Source organism: Aythya fuligula, chromosome 2 (assembly GCF_009819795.1).
Source record: "Aythya fuligula isolate bAytFul2 chromosome 2, bAytFul2.pri, whole genome shotgun sequence".
NCBI classification, from domain to species: domain Eukaryota; kingdom Metazoa; phylum Chordata; class Aves; order Anseriformes; family Anatidae; genus Aythya; species Aythya fuligula.
The window spans coordinates 96,782,758-96,807,666 of record NC_045560.1 but is presented as its reverse complement, the minus strand read 5'-3'; the positions used below and the strand labels follow the sequence as shown (position 1 = coordinate 96,807,666).

Here is a 24,909-nt window from a genome sequence, read left to right as displayed (position 1 = left end):
ATCTCTTCCTAGCAATCAGGGCAGCTCGTAGATAATGACACAGGCTCAGCATGTGCTGCAGCATCACCGGTGAAGCAATCTCAAGAGGGTTGTGAAGAGGGTTGTGTTGGTGGAGGGATGTTGTCTTCCTAATCTGCTCCTGCTTTTTTTTTTTTTATTTGAAAATAAAATAAAAACAATCATTTTGTTCCTTTTTTTTTTTTTTTTTTTTTTTTTTTTTTTTTTTTTTTTTTTTTTTTTTTTTTTTTTTTAAGTAAAACCTCAAATTTTTGAAGGGTATTGTAAAGAAGAAAAAAAAAAAAAAAAAAAAAAAAGGAAGTATTGACCTCAGATGTTTTTCTGTGATGAAGAAAAGAAGGAAGTAGGAAGCACATAACTGACTTATTACTTGGAGAGATGCAGTACTTCTGAATTAAAAAAAAATAATAATAATAAATAATCAGAGTAACATCTCCACACCCAGCAGTTGAAATGATAGTTAATACTTGTCAGATTAGTGTGAGGTGTTTAGATGTACTATGAAGGTATCAGTGATACAGTCTGTAGCGTGCTTGCACAGATGAAATAAGGCGTATGAACATCAAACTCTTTTCACAGAAATAAATAAACCATCATCATGATTCCTGCTTACCCTGAAGAATCCAATGCTGCATCTTACCCAGATCTTGTACAGATAGTTTTAGCAGTGCAGAGAAACTTTTCATACTCATAAAATATAGTTAAACTCCTGCGTCACTTGCCTATTTTAACTTTACATGCAATAACTTAGTAAAACTTTAACGAGTAATCAGCTGTATGAATTAACCCCGTGGGTTATGCCTGTTGTGCCAGCATAATTATTTGTCAGCAGATTATTTTTTTTTTTCCACAGCATACTCTTATCAGGAAATAGTCCCGATTACTAAACTAAATCGGTATGTGAAACCATATGGTGTTTTTGAGCTGCATGGTTACTGTGGAGGCTACGCAGCTCCTGACCCTAAACAGAATCTTTTTAAGAAAAAAAAAAAGAAGCAGTGTCCCTGTTCCTTATAAGGCAGGGGCAGGCTTCCCCAGCACTGTGAGAGGGGCGGTAACGGGTTATTTCAGCGGAGCTCCTCCAGCAGAAGTCGCAGCGGAGTGGAGAAGTTGCATTGAAATTACAAGCCCTTCATCGCCAGCGCCGAGCTGAGAAACTCCATCAAGAGAGGAGACATCAGGTGAAACAAGCAAACAAAAAAAGCACAACTTGATCATGGGAAAATCAGGTGAGCAAATGCTTCCGCGCAGTTGGCTGCATGTTCTTACGATAGCATGGCTCGGGTTTGTGCTCCGAAAGCCTTCCCGAAACGTTAGTGGCTTTTCTCTCAGCAGGCTGCTTTCATTTGTGCATCTTGCAGGCTGGGAGGAGCATTCTCTATGACACAGTGAAACGGGACCGTTACACTAGAGAAGCAAGGGGAAAAAAAAAAAGAAAAAGCACCCCCCAAAACCTGCAAAATGTAGAGGTTGTATTGTAAGCCTGATAGCATTAATACTGCTTTGTGTATAGCTGCCTGACAACACTTCCTGTGCTGCAGACAGTCTGCAGACTTGCTGGCTTGGAGAGAGAAGCTTTTTTATTGCCCTTTCTTTCAGGAGGATTTAGATTTAAGCTCTGGTTACACTTTAACCAAGTACAGGCTGGCTGGGCTCAAAAGTTCTTCCCCAGCTGTGCGGATTTTTGTGAAGCCTCTTGTTTCTGCCAGCTGTTGGTTGCATTATCGCCCGCTCATCTCTGTCTGTGGGCCTGGGTCCTATGTTCTGTGTTGGAGAAAATCCCCCTGAAGCTGCCTTACAAGCTGGAGACCTTAAAAAGAGAGAGCTCACGCCCCAGGGCTTGGTCCGCCCTCGTCCCGTTAGAGCTGCAAGCAGTTCCCCTTGAACAGAGACGTGCCTAGAGCCTGGAAATCTGTGCTTAATTTTTAAACCGCTACAAAAATGGATAGTTTAGTCTTGTTCTTGTGGTCAGGATGTTATTTCTGCAACTAATCAGAGCCCGGTGGCATGTTATCTACCTGTCTTTTCCATAAAAGAGCACATGTGGGACATGCTGGGTAAAATCCAGTTTAAAAAAAATCTCAATAAATTCACTTAAAATCACAGGGAAACTTGAGGAAAATCCGTGTGTGGGTAACACTCTGATGGGCCCCAGCATAAGTGTGTCGAGGTTTCTTTCTTTTTCCTTTTTAAAGGTCAGCAGCCATATGAAGTCCGAGCCATCTGAAAGCGTGGCTGTTGCAGGGCTTGCTCTTACTGCCCGGCATGCGGCGGCAGTCCGACAGCCAGCCCAGGCTTAGCACCATGGCCTGCAGTCTGTGTGTTTTCAAGTGGGTTAGGATTAGTAAAATTACCTTAAAACTGTTAAAATAACTGTAGTCGCTCGAAAGTGTCACGTTCAAAAGTTCCTTGCTAGTGGCATGAAAGGCACAAGTGCCAGATAAGCCTAGCATCCCCGTGCTATGTTAGCAAAGTTGGTTGGGCAAAGGCAGTAGAGACTTGATGTGCCCCTCACAATCCCAAACAGTTTAAAATCTCTTAATTTTAATGCCTAGCTTCTGCAAATTGCTAATACAGTTGTAAGGCAATTGCTATCTTTAGCTATTAGCCCTGCACACCAGCTCTTTGTTTCAAAATTAGGAGCAAAGGCACACCAGCAATTCCTTTCATGGAGGCTTTTGTTTCCTTCTCCAAGAAGTTACACAAATAGAGCTTGAGATCTAAGCACATCTTAAACTTTTTTTTTTCTCACTCGTGTCATGCTTTCCAAATTAATGGCAAGCTGGGTCCGGGTAGCTGCCTTTGAACTGTGTGAGGTATTTTTTGGATGGACCACAATCAGAGCTCCTGTCCTGACAATCGGTTCATTGACTAAATCTGCCCTTTTCACTGCCCTGAAGTCTCTAAATTCCTGTCTGAGACTGTTCAGTGTTGTTTGCCATTGAACGGGTGAGAGCAGCTATTTGGAAGAGTACAGCTTCCTCTGTGTTTTGGGTAAAACATCGCATGGTCCAGCCGTGGTACTACTGAGGGCACACAGCAGGCTTAGGAGATGTGGGCAGGTTTCTCTGTACCGGGATGTGTGGAAACATAACAGGTTGGGACTGGTCTGACCTCTTGGTGACACCCAAAGAGTGCACGCTCCTCTCCTGGATCAGAAAGACTACAGCAGAGATTACCTGCAGGCATAAATTTAGTGAATAATTCATGAATTAGAGCACCCCTAATTCACATAAACTGGGGGCTCTCTATTTTAGAATAAATGTCTTCAGAGCGGTTTCTTTACCTCTGTATCTCTGGTGAATTTATCCTGAGGTCTAAGTGTCCCTGAGCAGATAAATCCCGCTGCTTATAACCTCAGTTCCTTGCAGGAACTTTGATAAAAGCTCCCCAATAATGTGTTGCTACTAGCCGTTAGGTTACTCTTGAAGGGGTGCTCTTTGTAAGTATTACAGCCAGCTCGCAGATGCAGCAGTGTTTTTGCTTCGCTTATTATGACTGAGCCCTGGAAGACATCAGTATCTCTGACTCAGCTTCCTTGGAAGCTGCAGGCTGCTAAAACCAAGTGCACGCTGGAACTCCCCCATCAGACTCAGAAAAATGCCTCCCATGGAGACAACTTTTGCAAACACTGAGGCAAAACACGGGGACCCCCCTCTGTCCTCCCACTGGTCTTCTCTCTTTTACGCAGCATCTGGGCTAGCAGGTGGCGCAGGCTCCCCTCCCGTGAGATCTCAGCCCCCTCCCAAAATATATTGGCGAGTGTTTTCAGCAGGAAATGAGCCGATAGTGAGCTGGCTGCTCTTTTTTTGTTGGCATGCTGCTATGAGCCTCGTCACGGCACAGCTCTGACCCCCCTGCAGCTGTGCGTGGAGGCCGGGATCCCGGAGCAGCCATCGCCCCAGAGGGGTTATCCACAGCAGCAGCTGCCAGCCCTCTTCAGGAAGGCAGCTGGCGGCCAGAGCCACTCCTCCGCACTGGGATGGCTGGGGAGGTGGCAGAGAGAGGCTGTGGAAAGTCTCATTTCTTCCATTTCCCCTCCGGGAAAGGGATCTCGCCCCCCTTTGCCCTCTAAACGCCAAGCAGAGGTGATGGGGAGGGAATCAAGTGCTCTTTGACTCCTGGCCGCAGGGTGCAGGGCACGCAAAGAGAAGAATGGGCTCAGTAAATATTGGGTATCTTTTTTACAGTGTTTGGTTTACTTATTTTCTTTCCTTCCCCCCCTCCTGCCACTGCAAATGTGGGTGGGTCTCCAGAGAGGTGGCTGGGAGTTACCCACTGTGCTGCGCGTTGAGTCAGTGAAAAAATAAGCAAGGGCCATGAAGGGGTTCCAATAACAAGAAGAGAGATATGAATCAAACCCAGTGCAGTTTTTCCTCCTTGCCTTTAGGCTTCCTGAGAAGCATGTGCTGGTTTTTAGCTTTGAAGATGCATCTTTGGAGCAGGGGGGAAAAAAAAGGATGTTCAGTTGATCTTGCACTCAGCGTCTCGAGAGGAGACAGCTGTGGCAGCTCTTAACCAAGCTCAAGTATCCTAGAGAAATGACCTGTTTGCTTTCTGAGAAACGTGATACTCACAGACTGACAAAATGACAATGCATTTTGTGTTGGCTGGCTTTGGAGGACCTGTGGTGATACAGGAAACGAATGCCTAAACTGCAAGTAACCAGCCCTGCATGTTGGGTAACGCTGGGGCATCTGCAGAACTTGTGATTAATGCAAGTTACTGGCAGTTTCTTTTTACATCAGAGCTGAATTGGAGGAGTAGTAGGAAAAGGGCCCTTCAAAAATCAAGCTGGTTCAATTTAAAAAGCCACGCTTCTCCAGTTTTTGTGTGTAGATGATGCTAATTACTCAGTTCAAGTTTGGTGAATGGGAAGCGGAGGAAGATCTGCCAGGAAGGCATCAGGCTTCAGCAAATAATATTCAGGGCTTAATTTTTATAATCATAGTTTAGGCAGAGGAGAAGGCCAACAACTGGCCAAAGGAGCAGCAGCCATCTCTTGTAAGAGTAGTTACTCCTGTTTGCTGCTAGATTAGTCGCCTTTGCTCCTGGTGTTCAAGGCAGATAAGCACCAAAACAAGCATGAAGTGGCTCACAAGGAATGAGACAGAATGGGATGGTCTGTATTAACAAAGACGCCTACTGAGGTTTCCCATGCCATGCTGTTACACATCAAAAAGCATCAACCCTCCTTTCTGCATCCCTCAAGAGATCATTCTAAAAAATAATTAAGCATGAAGAAAACTTTTACTGCTCAAAATCGTTGAAAACATTCAACAAAACGTTCAACAAAACGTTCAACAAAGACCTCTTTTTTTTTTTTTTTTTTTTTTTTTTTTAAAATTACAACAGTTAATATCTATCTTGTTTGAATGTGAATTTGCCTCGGTTGCTGCCCTGTACAGGAACCAAAAGTAAGAGAAAATGAATCTCTTGATGGTAACTGCTGAGTTGTTCGTTGCCTATCTCCACAGGCCAGCAGAGTATTTCAGATAGCTGTTTTGGTAAAGGCCATTCTGTTCTCCAAAAGATTAGCTGAAGCATATCAATGTTGTGTTTTTACAGGCAGATATAAGCAAGTTCTGGCCAGTCTTTGAAGGTCTAGATAGAAACTGTGTCTGAGTCAGGCTGCGTGGCCCTGTGAGGAGGAGGAGGCAAGGCCAAGCCTGTGGCTAACAATTCTCACTCAGAACCGGCACCTGTGCAAGCAGCTATGAGCCTGTAAGAGATGGCAATGGGCGTGGGTGTTTTGGAGGAAGACAACATGGGCCTAGTTAAGGCCATCAGAATTATGTCCAATTAGATTTAAGAATATAAGGCCTTATTAATGAGAAGTTCACAGCCTTTTTAAAGGGTTAGCAGTTTACTCACTAACTGTCTATCCAGGGTTGTGCATGTGTGTCATGATTACAACATTAGTGGTCCTCCATAGCAGAGTAGTGGTAAAAATAATGTTTTCTGATTATCTCTCGTGCAAATCCAACTCTGGCTTCTCTAGATTTGATGAGCAGTCACTTCCAGCCTTAGGCATGATGACCACTCCATGACAGCAACTACTTGGTTGTTGAAAGGTTTGCTGGTCTCGTTATTTGGAGAGGAGAGGGACCCCAAGCAAAGCATTTCTCCTCCCATGCCACTCTCCCCCACAAAAAAAATGGAAGAGAGCTTTGTTTTGTCGGTGTTCAAGACTGATTAGTTTTTCTTTTCTTTTTTTTTTTTTTTTATCTCAGAAGGCTCCACTGCTTCTCTGTGCTGTGCAGTTTCCCATTTACCAGGTGTTCCTTTTTAATCAGCGGAGTCAATTGCCTAACAGTTTATAAAAGGCCTTTAAGTGAGGAAGTAATCAACACTGTCTATTATGGCAAGAATAGGATTTGCAATCAAAGAGTGACATGACTAATGCCATTGAAACATTATTACACTGGTGGTTTCATATTCTCAGGCAATATGCCTCAAATTGGGAATGGGGGAGAGGGGGAACAATGTGTTGCATCACATGGCACAGGTAATGCAAGGTTATTAAGCTGCCAGTTTGCTGTAGAGGAAACCTGGATAATGAAATGAGTGGGGAGTGTGTCCGGAGAATCTTCTCCCTGAAGTGGGATCCCCTGAACTGAGGGGAAAGCTATTTTGAGCAGACTGATTAAACACCAGAAAGTTCCAGGAAACTACTCTCATTCAAACTTGTGTCTAATTATAAACCCCAATTCCTTGCAAGCCCTTAAGCAATATTTTCTCTGCTAACTTGAAATAGGGTAATTCAGGTTGGAAGGGAAATTGGCTACAAACAACTATGGTATTCCCCATGAAGGCCCACTGTATGGGATGGAGGTGTTGCCTCTATTCTATTCTTGGTTCAAAGGTGTAAAAAAAAGACAAAGAAACACCACCCAGGATGTAATGTTTTTTTGAATATGGTATCATTTTATCTTTCCTTCCCTTCAAAATGTATATATGATTTCATTTCCTCTATGTGTTTCCAAGCAATCAGCCAGTTTTGTTTACAGTACGGGGGAGTTTTTTGAAGAAGGAGGTCAGTTTTTGTGACTGGAAGTGATGCATGAATCAGTGTGTCAGATCCATGCTCCCAAGTGATGTATTTAGGGATACCAGTCTGTGAAAACACTCTTATCCCAGACAGGGAGCAAGAAGGTGCAGTCAAATACATGGAGTAAGAAACATGAAACATTTGGTCTTTGTGGCTTTGCAGAGGTGAACCAGCATAAAACCACCACGGAGCATTTGTGTCCTCAAATCAAAGCACAGAGTCAAAATGGTGACAGAGGTGCAACTGTCTTCATTTAACCTTTCTCATGTTAATTACATAGCCATCATTTCTCCATTGAGAAGCAGTATGCTTGTTGTGCGAAAGACTCAGCTGTGGCTAGTTTCTAGAGAATCATTTCATATGAGGACGAAGATGGCTAATAAGAAATATACCAGGTCTCTTAGGTTTAGGTGAGAAGGTGGTCATTGGCTTAGTTGGCTTTTACTGAAGAATTTTGTTTGTTTCCAATCTGTTAATATACTTTGAGAAGTCTGTCAAAATAGAGTTATCCTTAGTTATCTGGGTAGGTAAAAAAGGAATTCTTCATATAAATACTTTGTAGTTCCTAAAACTTCAAAGCAATTTTCTCACAAAGCTGTTGGGCATATTAAAAACTGTATTTGCTGTACCATCTTTCCACGTTCCATTTCTTCTGTCAGAGTAGTGCAGTTTCTCCCTGTTAATGTTCCTCCTTGTGCTCTGGGCAGGAAGGAGTGTCGAAATAATGTGCAGTATCCTGGGTAATATGAGTCATATCACCAAAGTTGTTGGGATCAGTTTCTTTGCATTTACCTCTTCCCAAAAGAGTGGGTTCTTTGAAACGTGTTTTGCATCTGCCTTCGGAAATGTGGTTCCAGCTGTTACATGACTTCCCTTCTGTTTAGTTATTTCGGGGCAAAACTGAAAGGTGAGGTCACTATCTTCGTTTACCTGCAGTGCACACACAGAGTGAAAAGTTGAGGTCTGTCTCATGGCTTAAAGATGAATTGAGACACACATTTTGGTACGCTTCTGGGGAGGATTCTACAGAAGGTCCATTTCTTGTCGACTCTGTTATGTGTTAATTATCTGAAGGCAAAAAGAAAAACTTAGTATTTACATAAAGTACAAGATTGCCAGTGAAGATTAACCCATAAACAATAGGGCAGAGAGCATTGAGAAGACAATGGATACTCCTAGAAATGAAAACTGTGCTCTTTCTTGAATCATAGTGGTGGATACTTAGCCATTAAAAACCTGTGTCTTTTTTACTACTCGAGTGTATGCTTGGTATAATGCTGTGGGTCCTGAGTTGTGACATAAGGGCTACCCACAGCATATCTGTTGTGTAGGTATTGGGTGGAGTAGTCTTGTGTTTGTACTTTGTGAAGTATTTTGCTGTTAACTTTTCCCCACCTCATCTTGCAAGCCCAGTGGAGTAGGTGCAGCTGATGGCTGCAGAGGTGATATAGAGCAGCCAGGACCACGGAGGACGTGTTCAGATGACTCGCTTCTGTTCTGGTGGTCAAATGACGGGGAGAGCAGAGCAGGAGAAGACAAGGTTAAGAGAAGAGGCAGGAAGGATTCAGGCATGAAGAGCACTTCACCTGAGAGAGGTTGAGGAGGTTGGCACTGCTTGGAGGAAGGAAAAGAATGGTGAAATATAATACTCGGGGAAATAAATCTGATGGGAAAAGTCAACCCAGATGACTCTGCATACTTTTTCAAACAAAGTTCATCAATGAACCTGAAAGCACACCTTGCAGCCTTCTTGGACTATACTACAAGGTGGTCTATACTACATCTTAGCCTGTAAATTCGTTGTCATGTGCTGTCGTATCTTAGGCAATGCTCAAGCAGAATCTAAAACAGCAGTAAATGTTTGAATAATGAGAAACAAACAACTGTAGCTAATAGTTTTAATTGTTTTATCTGTTAAGCCCTGTAATGATTCATGTCCAAAACCCATTTCCTGGCAGTAGGAAATATTTTTTTTTTTTTCTAGCAGCTTAAGCAGCCTATGTGAAGGGAAAAAAAATACATCTCCAGAGCTGCTTGGGAAGCTATTCACATTTGGGTGGGAGCCTGAAAACTCCCGTTAACTCTCACTTTTAATATCTGGCTTCTCAGTGTATGGAACATTGATTAAAATGGAAAAACTTAGCATGTCTCCCAGAACAAATCTGAAATGTATTTGGCAGTTGGGCGTCCCTCTCCACGCTTCAGAGAGCAGAGGAGAGGGAGGTGGTTAGCACATGAGCTTGAGTCACTGGAGATAAGTGTTTATATAGCAGCCACCTTTAGGGAAGGGAAAGAAAAGAAAGGAAAGGGAAGGGAAAGACCCCTAAGCACTGTAGAGTGGTGTCTGCCATGGCTGGAAGAAACTGTTTTTTCCATGTTTTGTTGCTCTTTGTAGATCAAAATATTAGCACAGAACTGGACTGTGCAATGTCTGTTAGTGGATGGACTGACAATTGAAAAAGACTGCATTTCAATTGATTTCAAGCTTTTTCTTTTCTTTCTTTCTTTTTTTTTTTTTTTTTTCCTAGAGTTTGAATCTTTTATTGTAGTCAAAAACAAATCACTTGAATCCAAAATTCATACTTGCAGGTCAGAGTGTTTATCTGCTGTTTAATGCTGAGCAGATGAGAAATTAAGTCTAGGTGATAACAGCCACTAGCTCTAAGATTGTTTTGTGCAGAAAATAGGCAGCCTGGAGTATGTAATACAAATTCTAATGCTGTGCATTTCAAATTCTTTGATTTGTGGGCTACCCTAAAATGTCCCTGCTGGAAGCATGGACCCCTGCATCAGTGAAATCACCTGTAGGCCTGCTTTCCTCAGTAACTTGTGGTAGATGCATTAGGAAAAGGCCGTGATGCAGCAGATGAGAGGTTTATGATCCTGGCTCCATAGCATCAGTGAGCTGTGAGCAGTGCCAGTAAGGATGATGGAAGAGTTTTGTTAGCAAAGGGTGTGTGGGTGCTTACACGCTGAAGTGGGGGCGCCGGTTTTATTTGAGGGTATGCAATTTGTGACACAAGAGTGAAGGCAGACCTAGGAGGAGGAATGTGGTGGGCAGACCTCATCTCCCTCAATAAGATTCCTATTGCCGAAGTCTCAGCTGTCTTATGCCAACAGGTTTTTTTACCAAAAAAAAATCTAGCCTGAAAACATCTTGATGGAGAATATATTAAGAGTATGCCCACAGCACAACTTTGGTCCAGAGAAATGAACAAACTCAACTCCATATTCTGTTCAAAAGTTAAAAGGTCCTGAGTGAAACAGTGATGGCTTTCTATGTGCATTTGGACGTTGAGATTACTTTAGGTCACAATATTATCTTAAAGCTGTTTTTAAAACTAGTGAAAACTCTGGCAACAGCTAAAAGCGTGAGTGTGGGTTGGGTAATTACCTTAGAAAAGCATTGCAAGAGCAGTATATGCACACTGACAGCTACACTGTGGGAGAATGCATCACTACAAACAGGAGAATAGTGTACATGCTAATAAAGGAGGGGATGAGTGATTGTAGCTGTTAAAATTGAGCAATGAGGGAAACTTGAGAAATCTAAGGTTAATAACAGGAACAGCTTTCTAGTCATGAGATTTATATGGGCTTTGAAAACATCTTACAAGGAAAGTGATGGGAGTCCTAATTAGGACTTATGATTATTCAGATACATAGAATATAGAATTTTAAAGCTGATACCTAATATGTCAGAAATTAGGTCACAAATTGCATTAATACATGTAGAAACCTGCCTTACAGTAAAACTGGAGTAAATACTAAAATATGTCTCAGCCTGTTCAGAAGCTACAGCAGTACAGAGAAAGTGAAAAAAATTCTTCTCTAACTATCCTAATACCTTACTTCAGAGGTTCCAAATTCCTCTTGATGCAGGAAATTCCACCAGGTGACCAATTCCAGGGAAGATTATTAGATTTTTTTTTTTCCTGAAACTTGAGAAAAAATCAGGAAGGCAAAAAAAAAAAAGAGAACATTGCCATCAAAGTGAATCGCATCTGGTTTGCCACTGTGAGTTAGCACTTTGTCCTCTGTCTACTGCTGCTGAAATTCCCAGGTTTACCAACAGTATGAAAATGAGTTTTTTTTTTTTTTTTTTTTTTTTTTTTAAAAAAAAAAAGCTTTGTAATAAATTCAGATATTTACCAAATACACTCTAGCACAGGGGATTAAAAAAGAAAAATCCTCCTCAGCAGTCATTTCCTTCGTTACCACCTGCTGTTTGTGACTATTATTCGTCTTGAGCCAAACACAGGTGCACCTGGAGTGTTCTGTGAATTTGTGCTATGTAGTGCCTACAAAGAATGCTGTGTGTTTCAAAGCTTTTGCATACTTCTACACATTTTAATATCTCCATTTTCTTTTGGGAGTGTCTTGACTGATACAAATTCTTGCATACACAGATAACAATTCACATATTTAGTGTATCTCCTCAGAGGACCTAATCCTTGCTTACTCTGATTTCTTTGCAGTGGCTATGCGGTGCATAGAGAGCTTGAAATGAGAGTCAGTCAAACTAACTTTAAATCACATTGCTGTTGAGGAAGGGAATAAGGATCAGGGTGGGTTTTTTTTGTTTGTTTTTCAACCTGTAGTGCATCTGTACCATCCCACTGGGAGTGTCTCTTAGAGTTCCTGGACAGAAGGCATTAATGTTTCATTTCATCCACCTCAGAGGTAATGAGGGTGGCATGCTCCTGTCTTTCAGCCCAGCCTTTTCCAGCATCTTAGTCTACAGGGTATGTTTTTCTGTCTTCACTGATGTCTGTATTTGACAGACCTTTCCAATTTTTTGATGTGATTTCAGCTTCCAAACAATTTGCTGAAGAGGTCTTGAAAGCACACAATGACTACAGGAAGAAACACGGAGTCCCCCCATTAAAACTCTGCAAGAAGTTAAACAGAGGAGCCCAACAGTGAGTTCAGTCCTTTATTTTCTTTAATGAGATTTCTGTCACTTTTATTGGTTAGGCTTGCCTATGCATACTGCAGAAATACTTGCCTTTTGATATGCTGATATTCAATATAAGCTTGCTGGGTGGGAAGTGAAGGACCATACTCTTTTTGTCTCCTACCCAAATCTTTTCTTCCTTTCTTTCTCTATCACGTAACACCGGCTAGTCACAGAGGCACTTCTTTGGCCACAAGTGCGTGAATCTTCCTTGCACCCTCTTCAAGACATGGGCTGCATCTGTCTACACTTGTGTGTCTCCTTTGCAGGGGCTAGTTGCCTAAAACATGCTTCATCACCACTGTCTCTGTCAGATGATGCACTGTCATCTGCTAAAGAACCTCAGCTGCTGCTGAAATAGTGGAGAAAAGTCTTTCATGGTAAGACGTGATGACTGGCCCAAGATCAATGAAATCAAAGGGAAGTAATTTCAGATCAAATTGTCTGTCTTCCTTCCACGAAAGCAAAGTCAGTGTAACATTGTTCCCTAGTCTCTCAGGAGGGACACACCTTACCTCTTCTCCAGTGCTGAAGACTGTGCAAACTCCCTAATGTACAGTTAACATACATTGGATCCAACTTCCTACTGCCTGATTTAAGCCTTCCTTGCAGAAATTCTAGTCCACTACTGCTTTTCCTCTTTGTTGTAGATGTGAAAACCAGATTATTTCCTTTCCCCTTACAGCAACAATTTTCAAAGCAATTTTCATGGGATCACAGAATGGCTGAGGTTGGAAGGGACCTGGAGGTCACCTGATCATCTTCAATTTATTTTTCAGGCTGAGGAATAGATCTTCACAGTACAAAGGAAATAGTTGAAGGGTGAAATGATGACTAAACTATTCAGAATATAAATGTCTTCACATAATAGCTAAAGACTGGTCAGCTTGATCCCTGCAAATGTCATCTCCCATTATCATCTCTCATCTCCCATTAGGCTTTCTACCCTAACTCTGCAGAGTTCTCCATGCTGTCTGGCCAGGAACCAGAGAAGCTGTAGTGTTTCCAGAACCCAATTTATTGTCTCAGCATGGTGCCACACTCTGTTGTGCAGATGCTACAGTCCCCTCATGCCCAGACCAGAAATCCCTACCAGGTGATGTGCTGTACAGCGCACCATGTACATGGCTTGTTGATGTGCCCTCTGGCAGCAATCAAAATCTAATTCGGTCCTTTTTTTTTCCAGTTTTTGAGGCACCACGATAACCAGATGCAGTATTTCTGGAATGCCAGTGACGCATCTGCATACCTATGTAATCTGAGTTTTTCTTCCTGTTCTTCAGAGGTTTGTTTTGTTCCCGTTTTACGTGGTGCCTCCCAATGAGGAAGAGGTTTCACTGACTTGTCAGCCACACGTCTTGTCTCCTCAAACTTTTACCGATGGTTTGAACGAATCAATTTGTATGAATAGTTCAGATTATTTCTGCCAAACAGGCATTGCTCCGCATTTATCTCTTAAGTGTGCTGTTGCCCTTCCTGGGTATTTTTAGGTCCTTCTGGAATTCCTCACAATCCTCTCCAGTCTCAGCTGACTTTCCTCACTGTGGCGAGCAACAGTGGGAAACCTTTGTTTGTTGGCTGCCTGTAACTTACTTATAAGTATCAAAAGCATGTTCAGAAACCGGTGTAACCATAATGTTTTGTTCTGAATAGCAGACATGGAATATCAAATCTCATATTTGTCAGGACAGATTGTGCATAATCTTAAATACAAGGAGGAGCCTCACCTTTTTCTTTTGGATATATCTTGTATCTTTGTTGGTAAGTATCTGGTCTATCTCTGGTTAATTTGCTCTGTGTCTCTGCTTGTGTTGAAAATGGCCTATTTTCTACTATTTTCAGTCCCAAGAATTGAGGCAGGCTAAATAAATTGACTATTGGATCCCCGTTTTAGGATGACTGAGTCACCCTCAGCAGGTGCCTGTTTATCTCTGACTGTAATGAAGCATAGGGTGATGATTTCAGACACAGATCTCGTGCTTCCAACTGCCTGATCTAGAGTGAATTAATCAGCCTTTCTCTCGAAACAACTTGGCTGCGGTCTGTGACATGATGTGTGGATTCCTTTGCTAGGTATGCGGAAGAGCTGGCCACCACGAGGGTCCTCAAACACAGCTCCGAGTCTGCTAATGGAAAATGCGGAGAAAACCTGGCATGGGCATCCTATGATCAACCAGGTAAAGTTTCTTCTCTGTCTGTCTCACAGACACTAGATAAATGGCCTGTTTCCTGTACTTTGTGCTCAGGGTATGAACGAGGTGGATGCCTTGGCTGGTTGCAAGGGCACCCCCACTTCCTCTGCTCTGAAAAAGCAGCCACCACAGCCCAGCCCATGCTGTATGGGGACAGGATGCTGGTGTGCAGTCACCTGTGTGTGCTGAGAGCAAGAAACACACACTGGCTCTGAAGGGGTAATGAACTCTGGTAGTGCCCTATGTCCCTTCAGAGGTAGGGCTTGGTGGCTAGGCTGCTCTGTTTGTCCCTGACATGATGTTACTTGGCGTGCTATTTCTCTGTCCCTGACAGGAGGGAGGGAAGCTGCCAGTGCCCCGTTCTTCACCTTTATCCTTAGTTTGCCCTCGCTTAAGGAAGGGCTGACCACAAGCCAGCTGTGGTGAGGAAGATGGAAATGTGGCAGTTGCGTACAGCACATCAGTTCCTGTTCGTGGGGGCAAAAAGGCGAGGGGAAGCCAAAGAGGGAGAGGCAAGTGTATCGGGCAGCAGCATCTGGTCTCTTCTGCTCTGTCAGTAAACAGGCTCTAAACCTTTTTCCCTGCCTTTGTTTCTGAAGACAAAGCACTGCATGCATTTTCTCATAAACATAACACACAATTGACAGCTTTCAGTTTGGGTGCCCTAGGAGCTGAGTTTTGGCCATGCTGGCAGCCTGTGGTGAACCCTTAGAGCTACGTTCAGCAGGCTCTTCCCTCTTTCCTCCTCCAGTGTGCAGGGTTAACGCCTCTGCCTGCTGAGACAGCAGGTGGTGTGTATTAAAAGTCACCACTTGCCTTCTTTATTCCCATCCGCCCCTGGAATTCCCAGCACAGTCTAGAGGAGATTGAAGCTCATTTCTGCAGACTGTAGGTCCCATTTTAAGGGCCTGGCAATTTTAGGAACTGAGTTTCAGACCCAGGTCCCTGGGCCTAAAAGTTCCAAAAAAAGGAACTGCTAGGTTCCTTTTCAAGTGCCAGCTCTAGTCCCTGGTGTATACATTTTTATATTAAAAAAGAAAAGCAGGGTGGAAAAATACAATTGGACCTACTAACATTTGGCATTCTGTCCATTGCAAGAGTCTGAGGCAAGACTTCAGAATAGCATGGGAAAACACAGATGTATGGCAAAACTTGCAGTGCCGATGACTCACTGGCTGAGCTTACTTCTTCCTTCTTGTTTGCGTTAATGGCCTGTGCTCCTTCCCCCAAGGTTAAAGAAACAGGATTCTCTTTCAGAGAGCTGGAAACAAAACACACGAATCCTTCCACAAATTTATAATGCCAGTCCTTTTCTGGATCACATTTGTTTTCTTCTATGCGCTGTTTCCATGCATAACTTGCCAATTTTGAGCAATTTTAGTGCTATTTGTTATCCATGGGGTTGAGTGCCTTGCTAAGAAAATGAAGCTACATCCTCTTTTGTTCTGTTCTACATTTCCTATGTAGCAGGATCATTCAGAGTGTCAGAATGAGAAAACTAGTTCTTCAAAGAAAGTTGTTCCCCTAGCTGGGCTTAGTCTTCATCTCTGTGGAGCTGGTTCATTCTTCCTCTTTTTCTCATATAGTTCCCTTTGGATAGTTAATTTGTAGCCTGCTCAATGAGGCTGAAATTTGTATTAGGCATCTATTCAAGGGCTTAACAAAGGGAGTCTGTGTCTTCCAGTTTCCTTCCCAGATAAAGCAAAACTCAATAAACCTCCAGCATACTGTGTATTGTCTGTAAGAAAGTGATCTTATTGTTTATTTTGACTCTTAAGGAGTTCCGTAATAATGCCAGGAGATGTATATCCTGTTTCGGAGAAGATTTAAGCTTTACATTATAAGGGCACTCTAGCCTGACCCTCTCCTGGCACAAGAATCTCTGACATTGCATTCAGGATTTTGGAGTTACATAGCCTAAAGCTGTAGCTGGAAATATGTTTATCCCTGTAATCCAAGAAATAGTTGACAGCTGTTTCCTCCCTCCAAGTCCTGCAGGAACTGCTCCGTGGCAGGCTTCTCTTTGTCTGCGTTTGAGTAAGTGAGCTGTCATCTGCCACTGATGTGGGAGACCACGGCCTGCCTTGGCAGCTGTGGTGTGTCAGGCTTCTTAGGATGCCTCGCGCCATTGCTCACGTACCGGCAGGCTGAAGGCAGGCGCTGAATGATTAAATCCTGGCTGGGATGAACGGTGTCGTGAAGAGTGTGGTGTGCTGCCCCTGAAAACACTACGGCTGATGGGGGAGTTCGTGAGACAAATGAACAGGTTTGGGTGATATCATGCAGTGATGGGAGGAACCCAGGTTTGGGGACAGATCTGGTCTAGTGTGCAGGTACCTTCTGCACCAGCCCTGAAGGCACATGCTTTGAGTCAGAAATGTTTCTGAGCACACCTTGAGGCATCTGTGGCTCTCTATTACTCTCCAACACCATGCTTATGCAGTACTGCTAATACAGACCTTCACAAGGAATGCTGGGAGTAGAGAATTACTCCCTAAAACTGTTTATCTAGTATCTAGATTCCCATCTAGATATATATTTTATTTCTGAGAGAAACTTAAACCTGCCTCTCCTGCTTTCCACTCAGACTGGTGGAAGGGAGATTGTGGTAACGAAACCTAGAAAAATGATAAAAGAAAGATATGAGGTTTGGGGTACCTGGTTTTTAAAGAGATCTTGAATATGGCCTATATTCTGTAATTTTATTAGGATGTTTTTAACAATTTACTCTGTGAGTTGTCTTGGAGATTTAAGGTTTATTTGGTATAACAAGAGACAGTAAGGCTGGCCTCAGAGCAATTAAATATTAATGAAGCTGAATACAGTTGCTGGACTGCCACAGCCTTGTGCCCTGAGTCCAACCAGCAGCAAAGATGAGTGTGTTCCCAGGTGTGCACACAGACACATACACAGCTTGCACATATGTGTGCAGGTGGCCACACAGACCCACGCAGATAGGTGCAGTCAGATTCACTTGGAGAGCAAACAGAATGGCCATGCTGCTTGCCCTTAGCTTGAGTAAATGCTAGATACACACAGCTATGCTTATTCTGTACCTAGTATTGATCAGAACTATACTTGGCTATTAAGGATCTTTGCACCAAAGTTTGTATGATGTAGCTGTGCCCAGAGAGTAGTGCTACCGACAAAACTCATCACAGCAAGACAGCCTGTTCTGAAATGAGCAGCTGGTAAGTCTATCTGAGCAGGTCATCAGTCAGCTATCATTAGGAGAAGGGTGGAGCTGAAGCACGTTTCCATTGAAAAAGTGTTGAAACTGTAAATGTGGTTAACAGCGATGCAAACAGGAAGGGTATTTAAAGAAAGAGCGATACACTCACTGGTTCTGCAAGTGGAGCTACGGAAGAGAAGCTGCAGCACTGACTGTAGGACAGATCTGGATGATTTTGATAGAATTAAACTTCTGTCACTTCTGCTATAATCTGCAATGATGGGTGGGAGTATGATTTCTTTTCTGTGTTTTTTTTCCTTCTTGAAATACATTTCAAACACTCATCAGCCCATGTTTTGGGGGGTGAGGGAGAGGGAGTTGTTTTCAGTGAAACATTCAAATGCAAGGTCAATCAATGGGCACTGAATATAACTGCATCATGTATCTTGTGATGGAAATGGAAATACTGGGGTCAAATCTCCCAAAACAGCATGTCTGAGGATGCAAGTTGTTATCCAAGGGGCTAGGCTGAGCGCTCTGCTCCCCTGTGTTCTCTTCCTGTTCATTTTCCCCACTGGGCTCATGACAGTTTTCCCATAGTGACCTGTGTATCAGCTGTTATTTTCAATGGTGGTTTATTGCTTACTGCTTCCCGGAGAACAGAAAGTCAGAATAAAAGTACATTTAATCACTAGGTACCTGCCTGTCTTCTCATATGGTAGGAACTTTCACATAGGAACCCCCCATCTCCTGCAACATCTGACAGATACAGTTCATCCCCTTCACTTCTGAGCCACGTCTTCAGCTTGATTTCAGGGCAGAGTCTTTCACACATTTCCTAGTCCTTTGGTGACCCTCCCTCTTGCTGGGAACAAGTCAGTCTTTAATTTCTCACAGCCGCTGATGCAATGACTCTTCAATTCAAGGATGACAGCAATACTGTGCAATGATAACCCGATCCTTCACATTTAAGCAGAGCATAGCTATTAGCTTCTAGACTTTCACTGTCTGCCTGCAATAAGTTAACTTAACTGCTAAGGCTGGGACTTAACACATCATAACTTGTCTTGCATAACTGTGCTCGTTGTCTTGCATGTGCAGGACTGGGGCATTCTTGCCTGATGTCACTGCCATCTTCCTTGAATTAAGGCATTACCAGATTTTCACATTATGATATTCTTTACATTAAAACAAACAAGCAAACAGACAAAAAATAAAATAAATGAAGAGGTACTACATCAGAACTTCCATGTGTCTTGCAACCTTTCCATTATGCTGAGTATTAGTTCTTGTTGCATAGAGCCTAGATAAGCTTCTTAGAGCTGCAGTAGAGAGAATGAGGTTGACTTTCTCGTGATCTCCTATTTTTGCTGTGTACTAATGGATGGAGTGAAGTGTTGATAGCAGTGGAAATGCAGTACTACATCTGTAAAAATTCATTTATATAGTGTAGTTATTTAAGCACTTGTACATACAAAGTACATATGCTTTATAGGCTGATATGTCTGCTGTCACACTCTGTGCATCTGCTTCACCCAGCTTGCCACAAACACATCTGAATTCTTCATAGGTGCGAGGTCTGGTGTGAGACAGGATGATTGTTTTTTACCCTGTGTGTTTTTTATTTTTCCCTTGAATTGCACATTAATTGGTCTTTGCAAGTTTTTAAGCCTTCATTTTAGCTTTAGTGTGAGTAACAGATGAACAGGTATTTTATTTGCATTAGAGACTTCAGCCATAAAACAGGTCTACAGGATTTGTTGTTTGTTGCAAGGAGAACAGGGAAAGTAGGAACCTGTTATTATTTCCAAAATATTTCCTTTGGGAATCAAGAGAGGTTTTGCTAAATTTTTATGCAGAAAATGTAAATAGACTTAGTAAGAGAGCACCATTCCTAATGAGCTGCGTGGTGTATGGGTAAGTTCTTAATATTTCCACAAACCTTTCAGAGATGGCAGTTCATCCAATATTTTCTTTTCTGTGACAGCCCTGACAGCCAGATTGCCAGGTTAACGATGCCATCAGTTTAGCAGATTGCACTCATAAGCATCTGAAGTCTAAAGAGGTTAACATCTCAATGCCTGACTCCTAGAACAGTGCAAACGTAAGACTTTTCGCTGCAAAATAGCAGAACATGAGTCATTGTGGTTCTGCAGCCAGGAGTCCACCAGGGACCAGCATTTTTCATGGCAGTAGTCTTAACATCTTTGGCAGTTATGAGATGGACTGGCTTTATGTCATACTTCCTGGAATGCTAAGCAGAAATTTCATTATTGATGTAGCTCAAGGAAAAACCTGTCCCTTCTTACCCCCTCCATGTTTGACACAAGAATTTCCTAAGAAGCAGTAATGGAAAAGAAGTCATGTCTGACCTTTGAGTGCACAGCATCTGCAACTCTGCTCTGAGCTTCTGCCCTCTGTGCTGTCAGTTTGACCAGATTCTTTGTGGATTATCAGAATCTGCTCTTGTCTATGGGATTCCATAATGTTTCAGCACAAAACAAGGGAGGATTGTTTCTTCAGCAAACGTCACAGTTAGAGACCTATAGGCATTTAGTGCTATGCCACTAACCATAGTTGTGATCCCTAAATAACTGTGGTCAGTGAATGCCTCTGAGGAGATGTGCCAGTGCTGCATGTAAGGATTTCCATGCAGTGCCAGCTCCTAGACATGTATATTTAATGTGCCTGACTGTAGGACCCTGGGTTAGAGCACCTCAAAGTAGAAATCCCCCATGGCTCAAGTGCTGAGTAAACCCCATTAAGAATAAATGCGTTTAGAAATTTGAGGTGTTAAATGCTGATGAAAGCACAAAACTAAGGGATGTCAGGAGGGTCATTTTTCTTTGGTTTGCTTGGAGCTCTTCAAACACCTGGCTCCACAGGTCAGAGGCTTCCCTCTTTTGCTCAGAAAACCTGGCAAGGCTCACTGAAGTCTTTTCAAATGTGTCCCAAGAGGGAGTATCTGCTGAAAAGGTATGCAGAAACCTAGTGATAGGAGTGCCCATCCAAGATGGGGGAGATGAGTGCTCTTTCACTACCTTCCAGGCTTAAAGTTACAGACAGTCATGGGCAGGAAAACAAAACAAAACAAAAAAACACTCAATGTGTTAAACTGCTAGACAGTTTTGTTAAGGGCTAAATGGATTTCTTAACCCTCCTGATCCAAATGCTACACCACGCTGGTCTCTGTTGTCCGTAGGTTTTTCTAACTTCAACCCTGCAAAGTTTTAACTGCAGGCAACAACGGGCATGTGGCCCTGTTGACTGAGCTGCTGGAGGTAGTAAAGCACTCTTCATTCTTTTCACTTCCTTCTTCCTTCCATGAGGATGATCAGAGGGCTGGAGCACCTCTCCTGTGAAGACAGGCTGAGGGAGTTGGGGTTGTTCAGCCTGGAGAAGAGAAGGCTTCAGGAAGACCTTACAGCGGCCTGCCAGTACCTAAAGGGGGTCTACAGAAAAACTGGGGATGGACTCTTTATCACAGAGTGTAGGGATAGGACAAGGAGTTATGGCTTTAAAGTAAAAAAAGTGCGGATTTATATCATCTACAAGGAAGAAATTCTTTAATATGAGGATGCTGAGGCTGTGGAACACGTTGCCCAGGGCAGCTGTAGATGCCCCATCCCTGGAGGTGCTCAAGGCCAGGCTGGATGGGGCTTTGAGCAACCTGGTCTGGTGAAAGGTGTCCCTGCCCATGACAGGGGGTTGGAACTGGGTGGGCTTTAGGGTCCCTTTCAGCCCAAACCATTCTGTGATTCATCAGCTCCATCCTACCTGAGGAGAACGCACTACAGAGATCTCCCTGGAGTGGGATGAGCTCTTCCTGCAGCTTGCTTGAGCTTTGAGCCAGACTGTGCTGGCCACATATTTCCTAGCACTTCAGTGAAGAAACTGCTGGACTGTGTTTGTATCAAGAAGCTGAGAAAAACTCAAGTAACTGGTGGCAGGAGATAGTTCACAAAAACTTTGGAATAATTAGTAACCGTATAGCAACAGCTGGTGCAAAACAATAAATACTTGGTAAGTAACATGTGCCACCATGTTACCTACTTCTCAGAAACTTTTCTTCAGTAAAAGACTGTTTCATCATGTTTCCAGAAGTTGTGCCTTCAGTTGCACGGTTCTCATCAGCTATTAACAGAAGATCTTTCTGGTCATGCTGTAAGTGAGCTACTTTCTTGTGTTTATGTGACCTGTCGTGATTCCATGTTTCTTTTGTGTTTCAGGGAAGGATGTGGCTGACAGATGGTACAGTGAAATAAAAAATTACAGCTTTCAAAACCCAGGTTTTTCTTCGGGGACAGGTAAGTTCAGATTGAGCTCTTTCTCTTCAAAAGCAAAACTTTTATTTTAAGAAATTGACTGCTCTGCTTCTCTTGATATTTTTCAAAAATCTACCTTATTCTTAGGAGAAAAAAAAAAGAGAGAAAATAATATTAGAATTTCTCCAAATTTTTATGTTAGAAGCTGACAGAAGGGTAAACAAAGACTTGTGAGAAATAAGGAAGTAAGCAAAATCTTTTTTTTTTTTTTTTTTTAACATATTATATTTTTCTTCCAACTTCAAAGTTCTTAAAAGGCAACTTATATTTAAGGTAAATTAATTTGTAAATGCCACTGAATTGGAATCATGTAGATGTCTTATTAAATGTACTGTGCTGTTGTTTACATTGACACGTGTCTTCTACTGAGCGGCATCACTGCAATCACAGAGATTACTTCAGCTATAATTTGGAGATCAGCCACAGGTCACTGACTGCATATTGACAATACAGTGTGGCATGAACATAGGAACATCATTCCTTGAATTAAGCAAGAGATATGCCCAAGCTTATCTGAGATTAAAAAAAATCTGTGTTTTCTCCAATGTTACTCATCCGTGCATAGGGGGAATGACTGATAACACAACTTGGGGGTGGCTATTAGACCTAGGCACAAGAAGCCACAAAAAACCAGTACTAATTTCAACAGTTGCACATGCAGGCAGGATGAGGGAAGATGAGGTGGTAGAACTGCTGTTCATACTGCAGGAAGTAGAGACCATGATGTCTTGGTGGAGTTTTATGTCAGATACTCATCAAAATACGTCTTTCATGATTCTCTTACTAGTTGGGAATAGGATATGGAACTGGAATAGTAGAACGAACCAGATGAAAGTAGGCTTTTTCAAGACAAAATGCTAGATGTAGAGGTTTTTTGTTTTTTCACACCTTCATTTTTCTTTCCTGTTAGAGAAAAAAACAGGTTTGTCTCTTTCTCCCAACCAACAACCCCTCCACATGTTTAAAGGGCTAGTTTAAATTTAGCACCTAAAATGTCTGCATATATTTCTCTCTTTCTTCAGGCCACTTCACAGCAATGGTTTGGAAGAACACAAAAAAGATGGGAGTCGGAAAAGCATCTGCTAGTGATGGTTCTACATTTGTGGTAGCTAGGTACGATCCAGCTGGAAATGTAGTAAATCCAGGCTACTATGAAGAAAATGTCCTTCCTCCAAGAAAATAACTTTTTTTTTTTTTTTTTAAAAAAAAAGGTAGTGTTACTGTTTAGCAACAAATGAACCTAAGTTTGGACTTGACAGTGTTTGAAATGAAGTACAATTCAATGACATTTCCTGTTGGATACTGCTGTTCGCTTCTCGTTACAGAGGAAGCAATTACATGTTGCTTGAGTCAATCTACACATTAGGTCCCTGTTGTTTCTGAGGGGGCTGCAGTTTATCTGAGGATGAAGTGTATGCAGTATTTCTGAAGGGTAACAGTTTATAAGTTTTTATTTTTTTTTCTTTTTTATTTTTTTTAATATTTTGCATGAACTCTGTGTCAGCATGTGAGTAAGCACATGTTGGATGTCTTTTTCTTAACAAGCAAGTTTGTAGCTTTGTGTAAACTGAAGATACCAGCTTGTAATTATATCATGTATTTCAAGTTTTCCAGTATTCGTTAATAACTATAAATTCTTTGCTTTCTCTCTGTACCTCCTGCAACTGTGGGGTCGGCTCTCTACAGATGAGATAGAACATGTGCAAAGCCTCCCATATGAAAAGTACTTGTATAAAATGTAGGGCAATTCAGACCTGTATGTTTTCATTAAAAGGATCTCAGAGAACACTAACATATTGCTGGCAAAATTGTATCCATCAAGCAAGCTATAACTAATGCGTGACCAGAAAGCTACTAGAAATGTTTAAATCCTAGCTTTATGTTTTTAGGTGCTAATACTTAAAATTTATTTCAGATGAAGTGTATTTCAAGTTTAACCCCATCCTACAGTTTACAGTATGTACATTATCTTATAATCAAATTGTTTACTTCCCTTACAGAAAAGCAAGGTAGTGCCTTTTTTCTTAAATGTATAAAATAAGTTTCTTTTGGAGAGCATCTTGGATTTTATTTCTCAGTAACTTATTTTTATTTCCTAGGGAATACCTTCTGCAGGTATCATACAATGCAGACAATAACATTCCCAGATCATAATTAAGAAACATTTGCTCTTAGTTGTTATCATTCAATAACAGCAGAAATGTGTCACAGGCTGGATAGATGTCTTGGGAAAAAAAAAAAAATAAATTAATTTCTTTAAAAGAAAATGAACAAAAATTCTATGGATGCTTTTTTTTTTTTCTCCTTAAAAAATGTGGACTGGACACTTTGGCCAGATTCATATACTCTAATTTGGGGTTTTATGTAAATGTTTCTTTCTGACTTCTGCTGAGATTCTGTATGCCAGAATTTGGTTCATGAAGAGTGCCATTGCAGAAATACTTTTTGTTTACACAGTTGTAATAAACTGCACTGTTACGGCTTGATTATATGTCACTGTGATGCTGTATTATTATAAACTTTTTGCTGTAACCAAGAATTTAACACATACAATGAACATCTGAAAATTAAATATTTTTGAATATGAATTACTAAAGTCTTTGCAGTTACCTGAATCTTTGTTGGATGATCTTTGGATTTTATTTCCAGGACATTAACATATGACTTTTAGTTATGTAAGGATATGCAAATAAACCAGCAAGTAGTCTAGTGCAGGAAAGAAAGAAGAGAGACCTTCTAAGAAATGATAAATCATAAAGCAGATCAAAAATGAGTCATTTCACCTCTTTATAGAAATTTTGCACTGACTTGAATCCAAAGGTGAAGAGTCGTACATCTTTCTCTGTTGAAATCCCACTTTGTATTTTGTTCAGTTTCTGCCACTCCCTCTCTCATTTGCCATGTTCTCAGTAAAGAACATTCACTTTGCTTCCATACACAAGTGTCTATTTAAGTAAATGTGATCTTGGGGCCTCCCCATCTTCAACCTTCACTTGAGAAATGTTAAATAAATTAATGGTATAAAAGTGCCCTATTTTTTGTAATAACATTGCTGCTATTGACTTTATAATTACTTGAATAGTTGATGTATGTATCTAGTTCAGTGAATCAGGTCAGCTTTTTTCTCTGCTGCCACACAGTAGATTTTTAATGTCAGAACTGGTAATGTGGGTAAAGAGAGAACAAAACAAAAC

At 41.8% G+C, this 24,909-nt stretch overlaps 1 protein-coding gene across 1 annotated transcript; it reads left to right on the top strand.

Annotated features, from left to right (window-relative positions):
- Positions 1-1,082: 1,082 nt before the first annotated feature.
- GLIPR2 (GLI pathogenesis related 2) lies at positions 1,083-23,992 on the top strand. The gene is made up of 5 exons (XM_032183100.1): positions 1,083-1,247; positions 11,883-11,991; positions 14,100-14,203; positions 21,620-21,697; positions 22,738-23,992. The coding sequence occupies exons 1-5, from the start codon at positions 1,235-1,237 to the stop codon at positions 22,896-22,898; spliced, it is 465 nt and encodes a 154-aa protein (XP_032038991.1). The 5' UTR covers positions 1,083-1,234; the 3' UTR covers positions 22,899-23,992.
- The last annotated feature ends 917 nt before the right edge of the window (positions 23,993-24,909 follow it).

Excerpts from the sequence above, each read along its gene's own strand:
- GLIPR2 (XM_032183100.1), top strand. Across the intron at positions 11,992-14,099 it reads TTAAACAGAGGAGCCCAACA|GTATGCGGAAGAGCTGGCCA; the intron begins GTGAGTTCAGTC and ends TTCCTTTGCTAG. Across the intron at positions 21,698-22,737 it reads AGGTTTTTCTTCGGGGACAG|GCCACTTCACAGCAATGGTT; the intron begins GTAAGTTCAGAT and ends CTCTTTCTTCAG.